The sequence below is a fragment of the Pygoscelis adeliae genome, unplaced genomic scaffold (genome assembly GCF_000699105.1).
Source record: "Pygoscelis adeliae isolate BGI_AS28 unplaced genomic scaffold, ASM69910v1 Scaffold347, whole genome shotgun sequence".
Taxonomy (NCBI): domain Eukaryota; kingdom Metazoa; phylum Chordata; class Aves; order Sphenisciformes; family Spheniscidae; genus Pygoscelis; species Pygoscelis adeliae.
The window spans coordinates 491,279-499,348 of record NW_008825158.1 but is presented as its reverse complement, the minus strand read 5'-3'; the positions used below and the strand labels follow the sequence as shown (position 1 = coordinate 499,348).

At 45.2% G+C, this 8,070-nt stretch overlaps 1 protein-coding gene across 3 annotated transcripts in view; it reads right to left on the bottom strand.

The window, feature by feature from the left end:
• ZSWIM7 (zinc finger, SWIM-type containing 7) overlaps positions 1–7,918 on the bottom strand; it is a 22,000-nt gene extending 14,082 nt beyond the window's left edge. For 2 of the 3 annotated variants that reach the window (XR_663816.1, XR_663817.1), the window contains exons 1-3: positions 7,644–7,728; positions 5,697–5,718; positions 1,858–1,960 (exon numbers count right to left, since the gene is read on the bottom strand). Coding sequence is in view for 1 of the 3 variants with exons in the window: in XM_009328646.1 (XP_009326921.1) it covers positions 1,858–1,960; positions 5,697–5,718; positions 7,644–7,782 (264 nt within the window). In the remaining 2 variants the exon portion in view is untranslated. Of the gene's footprint in view, positions 1–1,857; positions 1,961–5,696; positions 5,719–7,643 lie in introns of all 3 variants that reach the window. The other variant, XM_009328646.1, reaches the window with a different exon arrangement.
• Between the last annotated feature and the right edge of the window lie 152 nt (positions 7,919–8,070).

Here is an 8,070-nt window from a genome sequence, read left to right as displayed (position 1 = left end):
AATTTTTGGCCCCTCACTTCAGTGGGGAGAGGGCTGGGCAGTGTGGAGGGGTGCCTGCCTTGCTGCAGCACACGCAGTTTGAGGCAGCACTGTTCAGCAGCGACCCTGCCCAGACCAGAACAGGGTGTCAGTGCAGCACACAGCATATCAAAGCCCTCTCGCCATGCTTCTCTGATCTCCTCAGTGTCTCATGAGGCTTCCTGCATCTAAGAGATGAATATTAGGCCTCTTAAGATGCGGATAACTCTGCCATGCTGCAGAAAAGCTGTGAGCATGTGAGCACACATTTAGGCTTGCTGGGAAGACCAGAGGCTCTAAGCAGTCCTCCTCATCCCTCACACAAAAGGGTGCTAAGTGAACACTGTGCATCCCAGCCTGCAAAGCTCTGCCTTAGCCTGCATGGCCTGACAAAGCTCTGCAAGGAGAATGTGGCCATTCTCTGCCCAGTGGCATATTCAGCCGAGCAACAGTAAAAAAGGAAGAGCCTTTAAGCATTCAATTACTGAGGCAGCTGCTGTCTAAGGGTCCTGGAAGCAGTGCTTCTTAGGCTTTACCTAATACCCACAGGCAAGCCCTCAACTCAAATCAAAGGCTGTGTTCTTGAGCCCTGTATATTTATGAATCATGCCTCTCTGGAGGGGCCGATGTCCTCTCCAAGGCCCCAGAAGTGATAAAGACTCCATGTGCAAATCAAGCAATGCAAGCTCTGAACACGTGAAAAACATTTCTGTCGTTACCCAGGCCTGGCTTCGCAGCTCTTCTCTTACCCTAGATGACCCCAAAGCATCCCAGCACCTCCAGTGAAGGAGAGAAGGCCCTTTGCAGGGAGAATATTTGGAAATGTTCCTCTTGGCTGCTGCAACAGCGAGCAAAGAGATTTCCCCCTTCTCTGGTGTGTGAAAAAGCAGAGCACCAGGTTCAGCAATGGAGGGGGCTGTGCTATCTGAGGGGGCTAGTAGTGCTAAGTAGAAGGAATTGGGTGCTTCTTCACCAAAATCTTATGGGCACAGGGTGCCACTGCTTATACAGCCTCAGCTAGGGCACAGCACACAGTGTCTCTTTGACTCTGTGACCCCATGGGCTAGATGCAGCTGGTCAATGGCTCATAGAACAGACAGACTGTCCCCACCAGAGATGCCACTGGTGCTGTGGCACAGTAGAGCAAGGAATTGTCCGTACTACAGAAAAGTCAGAAAGAAGTGCCAATGGCTCCTCTCATCACCAAATGAGCCTCAGCTCCATCTCCGATCCTGTGCTGTAAGAGGAGTTTGATCTTTAGGGCTAAGGTGAGCTCTTCTCCCTAAAATGCCATTTTATAAAGATGTTTCTGTGATTCACAGACTTGGCTACAGTGAACTAGAATGAAACCCATGGATTTGGCCTGCATTGCTTCCTCCCAGGCAGCAAGGATCCTATTGCCAAGTAGAGGTCAAAAGTGTTCAGGACACACAGGATTTGGAGTGCAACAGGGAAAGAAATGCAGTGATGGCAGATAACACTCGGTTGCATACAGTTTGTCAAGAGGAAGAACTGCCTTTGCTGGATAGGATGAAAGTAATAAAGCAAAATTAGCAATCCCTGGAAAACTTCCTTCTGATCGTGATACCCACAAACACGTAAGAAATCGTCTCTGACTGGCTGGGAGCCACAAAGAAAACGGTAGTGTACCATGCTGTTCTAAGTCTAGTCTGTGGCTACTGCTCTCCAGTATCACTTTAGGAGTTTGTAAAATACTGATATTCTCTCTGTGTTTATCCAAGTGTCCTTCCATGTTCTGCAAGTTAGGAAAATATTGGCTCACATGTCAACTGGAAACCATCAGAAAGTAAGACTGAAGCGGAGAAAAACAGTGTGTACCTGGTATGCAGTCCTTCCACTGGGGGACATGACTCGGGTGACAGAACGCTGATCCACCAAATCCAAAGCTGGGACAGCAGATGGGCCAAATATGAACTTCAGCCTGAAAAAGAACGTGTCTCTAGTTAGGTCACACCACAAAAGGAGACCACTTGTCTTAGCCTTAATCCATGGGATTTAGCCCTATGGAGGCCAGGCGGCCTGTAGCCAAAGGTTCCCATTGCCTCTCAAAATCCCACCAGTTACAGCTCCATTAATTACACCACCAAGCAGTGAAGTGCATTTGTCTTTCTCAGCTTTGCTGTGTTTCACCAAGTGACCACCAATCCCTGCCATGTCCCTCTGAGACAATCCCAGCTGACAATCGCTCTCCTGGAAGACAGACAGGACTCAGTCCTTAAGGACAGCCTCTACTCTGCCAGCTATTTGGAGCATCTATATCTTTTTTTATATTCTTAAGAGAACTTCCAAATTTCCAAGCTGCTCCCAAACAGCCCCACATCTCTTTACAAAATCCCACTCGCATTTAATTACAAGGCATTTTAAAGTTTTTTCTTACACAGGACATTACAGCTTAAGTGTTTCTTCTTCAGCACTATGACCCAAACACTATTCTGGCTGCCTGCTGCACAAACAGGACATGAAGTGGTTCCTGTCCTGAACTAAAATGAGACGAAGTGCATCGGAGACACAGAAGTAAGATTTTTTTAGTCAGTCTCTATGACTGTGACACAGTGTTAGCCGTGTAGGTGAGGAGTTATCTTTGAGCAGCATTTCTGGCTTGGCAGTCCCTTTACAGATCACTGATTATTGCAAAGGGAGTGTAGGTGAAGCAAGAGACACAGGTTGTCCTTACAGTGATCTGATCAGCCTTTTTGTTAGTATTCCCATAGTTCTTCCGATACAAACTCTGTGTAGACAGAGCACTGGTGCTTAACCAATTTATCAAACAGTGAATCTAGACGTTAAAGCTGGAAGCTTTCCTTCTGCCCAGCACCCTAAATGCACTAGGTCTTCTTCAGGGGAAACTGCACCTCTGGCAGCAGAAACAAGACATGCTGGCAAAGAGAAGATGCAGGAAGGAAATCCTGGGGGATGCACAGTGCTGGGGATCCAACAGAGTTTACAGGCAACAGGCAGTGTCACACACACAGCCCAATTAGCCTTGTTGCGGTAAACTGTGAAACTGTCACATGAGCACAACGAGCACAAACATGGATTTTAGTGGGAGCAGCATCAGGTAAACAAGAGCACACAGAGGCAGACTTGCTAATGCTAAGGGGAAAAGGGGTTCGTGCTCTGGGACACCTTAATTGTACATACAGGCTGTCCTGGATGAGTTGCCCTGGATCAGATTATTGATCAGTTGGTCTCGAATCCCACCTCCAGTCATGGCCCACACATCATGCCTCGGAGCAAGGAGAGATCAACAATGATATATAGCTCCTTGAGCAATAGGAAATGCAGCAATAGGGCTCCTTCCTCATCCCAGGGAAACTGGTTTAAACCCTGGAGAACAAGTGAGTCATTTTGTAGTGATCGCATCTCCTCTATCACAGTCACAACTGAGGTCTAAATTATTCTTTCTCTACCCACCAAACCGCATCAATAGGAAGCTAAAGACCATCAGGGAAATACTTAAGACACTCCACTACACATGGAGCCACCAGATAGCAGCAGTTTTACATCTGTAATCCAGCTACCAGTAGGGCTCAGAGACAGCAAATTTATTCCAGATAAACATCCAGGGACAGCATATGCCTTATGTCACTCCACCCTCCCTAAAAACCCTTTCCTTTTCCTTTCCTTCCAAGCAGGACACATCACCATGCAGGGGTGCACCACTGCACAGCATGTATGCATCAGAGAGTGCCCAGGATGGGGTAAAGATGAGGTTAGCCAGGTTTGCTCAGGTACATGTTTGCTTCCTGCAAAACACGGCCTCTACACAACTCTCTCCTCAGCCTCGGTCCTGTGCTGCAGCACCATGAAGGCATATGCTGGTGTCTGGCCGCTGCTGTGCTCGGTGCTGTAAAATTCCACACCAGCAAGTGGAAAAATAAAGAGCTGTGAGTCCTGAAGGCACAGTAGTTTCCATCTACATACTCATTGTCTGCATATCCCCTGCCGTGCAAGGGTATGTGATAAGCTGTATGTCAAATATGGACATCTGTACCTTTAGCCTATTGTCCAGACAGCTCATAGGCTTAAAAGTTATTCTAGACCTGTATATCCAGCTGCTCTGAGCGGGTTCCAAAGAGCTCAGAGGCAATGCAGTTAATTTTACAGACCTTTTATCCACCGAGAAAAATCTGTGTAGTCTGGCTTAGTTACAAGGGTAAACAACAAGCAAATCAGCAGTGATGAAAAGATAGTACAAAACATGAGCAGGAGAACAGGAGAAAGCAGAGGAACATTTCCAACCCCAGTGAAGACACAAGGAGCCAAGGCAGAGCCCTGGCATCTCAGCAGCACGGCTGACCTGTGCATCTGAGTCAATCTCATTGATAACAAGCCAAGCAGACAGATTTATTCCAGGAAGACCAACACTTCAGTTGCACAAACTCAAGGCAATAAGGATTGGCTTCATCTGAGGACTGAGAGGAGGTGGGTGGGGGAACACTCAACGTAAGACATTCCTTAATGATTAGGTTTGGGACTATAAGGGGGCTGAGTTTAATAAGTTTCAGTAACTCTTTCAAATTTGGGGAATTCTTTTTTCATTTATATAATTTGATCAGTCTAACAGGAAATAAGTAAGGGAAATGCCCAAAGGAAATTCAAGGACTTCAGAGATTTGGAAGAGATTCAGAAATTAAATCAGAATACTTCTGAGCCACTGGTCACAGGGAATTGATGGAAATCTGAGTGCCAAGAGTTACCACCCAACCATTATTAAACTTAACAAGGGAATTTCTTTCCTCCTCTTTTATTTTATGACAAGAAGGAAACAAAAAGTTATGAGACTTGTCAAATATAATCCCACCCTTCAAAGGCCATTGTGGTCCCAGCATGCATACCTTTCACACGTGTTATGTTGTATAACTTTAGACCCAAAGACATTAAGGCCTGAAGGGTTCCTGTGATCTCCTCTCCTGGCTAAATTACAGGCAGGCAAGAACACAAAGTTAAAGATGAATCTGAAAAGCCTTTCTTACTGTAATGGTGCCTTTTCAACAGCAATTAGTGGGGGCTGCAGAAGTTGTAAAACTTGGATCTCTTAGGAGACTGCTTGGGAATGACTGAAATATTCGCAAGCTTCAATCAACGCAAGGACGACGAAGCTGACCTGAGACGACTTCTAAACAGAAGAAAACTCTCGAGCTAATCTTCAAGTTAACAATTCCCTTGTGCAGAGAGATGATACATTCACTTCTCCCTTTCTATCACACATGCCCATGACTCAAACAGAAGGAGGGATATCAGGATGCTGCTGTGCTCACAATGATATCAACGCAGCGGAGATGCAGCACTCCAGTGGCATGAATCACTCTGAAACACAATCCACTCTCACAGAAAACTCATTCCAGATCTCAGGGTGGACTCAGGGCTCAGGTTAAACGTTCTGGGTTTCTGCATATTTAATCCACCCAAATCAGAGCAAGTTATCACAGGAGATTCAGCGATACAGAGATAGTTCCATGAATCGCTGGAAAAACCCTTGAGATTGTCTCTTTGGACCTTCATTTCCACTACCAGCAAAAACACGTAGCAACTCTGCATGAGAAACATGTACTGGTCAAACACAGGAAAAAAATAGCAGTACTATGATGAGAGCAGATTATCAGCTGCCCTTTAGCAGGACACTTGGGACAAGAACTGAAGCAAAAGATACTTACCCCAGCAGCAGGTCATCGGGGACTGCAACAAAAAGAAAACGAAGCATGATCTTGCTGAACCTCCCCACTGTGAGAGACATCAACATCACAGGGAGGCTAGTATCTCCCTAATGTTCCCCCAGCAGCCACACAGGACTGCAGTGCTCTAGCCATCCTCTCTAGCCACCAAAAAGCAACAAGGAGCAGCAAAATGATCTGCTATGGTAGTGCTAAGGCACTTACCAAGTACAGCAATTAAGTATACATTCAGAACCACAGGGATTAATTTTAAAAAGAAATGCAGAAGCCCAAATATACTGACTTTTATAATATCCTACTTTTTAAAAGCATGCAACAAAAGGCATGCGGCCTCAACATCTTACTCTGTCACTTTAAGAAGTGGTTAAAAATATATATGTATTGGTTTCCCTGAAACTCTCTTGGCATGAGTTGAAAATTCTGGCATCACAACTTTAAAAATGTTGTTCTTTTCCCAGCATAGTCTTGCCGGGCGCCACTAGTTTATAGCTTTTAATACAGCACACAGAAACATAATGACTTCACTTATTAGAACTTCTTGTTAAGATGGAAAATTACATTTAAGAAAATTAGTCTGTTTGTTGTAGCTAACAGCTTAGGCTCTGATCATCAGATCTGATCTTTCTGTTATCGCTAATGGGACACAGTGTACTACGTCTCCGTATTCCACTGGAATATCAGGACTTTTGACTTTAAAATCCTTTGTTCCAACAATTCAAAATATTCACTGTGACTTATGCTGTTGGTTTGACTTTTCCAACTTTATTCTAATTTAATTCTCCAAAGCAATTGATCAGTTTATTTCGGCAGTTATGTCCCAGTGTACTATTTTGGTGCTTTAAGGAGAAGTAACCCTTAAAAGGAAAGTTTACTTTTTTTTCTAGTTTACAGCAGGATTTATAAAGCTCTTTTTAAAAGTCACATGTAGATTTTGGACCTACTCTAACCTGACAGGAGCCATACTACAAGTATGCCAGAAAGCTGTCAATGTGGTCACTCTGACAGTTTAGACATTAAGTCTCTGCCCATTTCCCACTCAAATGTAATACTCAAACAGACTTCTCTGAATGTTTATTTGGTTGGTTCTAGTGCAGTTGAAATATTCCTTAAATAGACACTTTCCTTAGGAAGAACCATTCTGCACTACTTATCAAGTAAACACAAACACGTTTATTCTTTCAGCACAGATTACAGAACTACGTTAGTAATCCAGAGTGCAACGAAGGTAATTGTTCTTAACTAGCTGCTAGAATTGGCCAAGATTTAACTGTTGGCTTATGCTTGCTTCATTCGAGCAACGGGGAAGTTGTTCTTTGCCCTGGGATCGCTAACACAACACCCTCTGCCGGTCAGTCAGGAAACATGATCGTTTTTACAAAGATTTCCCTTTCAGCTCCTTTTGAAATTAGTGAGTCTAAAAAACCAGCAGTACAGTAGGCACAACAAAACGCCTACCTAGAAGTATGTAAATTATCATCTCTCAAGTGCAACCACTTACACTACAAGCTCAAAGCAAGCAGCATTGCCCTAGGTCCCACGTTCAAAAAAGTGTCCAACCTGGTCTAATTTTGGGAAGGGGGCTGCTCCTTATTACCTGTGCTTCAAACCCCTTTGTGTCCAGACAAGTTGTATCCAGTACAGAACTAAATATACACTCAGAACCACAGGGATTAATTTTAAAAAGAAAGGCGGAAGCCCAAATATACTGACTTTTATAATACCCTACTTTTAAAAGCATGCAAGAAAAGGCATGCGGCCTCAACATCTTACTCTGCCGCTCCTGAAAGTGAAGGCCCCCCTTATGCAACAGAGTCTGCAGAAGATGCAAGCAAGGAGAGGCTGACAACCCTCATTGCTACCTGGAGGTTCGACAGCGCCAGCATTACTGGCCCACCGCCTGCTGGGATGGTTCTGTTTTTCTTTACATACCGTGTGAGGTCTCCTGAAAAGCCTTTCTGATCTCTTTCAAAAGCTCTTCTGCTACTGCTGGCAAGGTACTATCCATCTCATTGGCACTGGCCTCGTGACTGGAAGCAAGACAGAGGAGAACAGGAGACTGGGAAGTCATTAAGGTCACCACAGATACTACAAACCGGGGCAGTTTATCTGGGCAGTACTCTATCTCAACCCTGCCATGAGGCCAAGGAAAGGGCAACCTCAGCGCCTTTCGAACTGTTTTTTTTTTACTTTCTCGGAACAAAGGGTTTCTCAAAAACGCAGGGGCGTCTCTCGGATACCCCCACGTGCAAACAGATCCCGTGGAAGGACGGGCGGGGGGGCGATACAGCCGGCAACAGGAAGGGGCCCTGGCCCGGAGCGTCCCGGCGCTGGGCCAAGGCAGTTCCCGGCAGAGGAG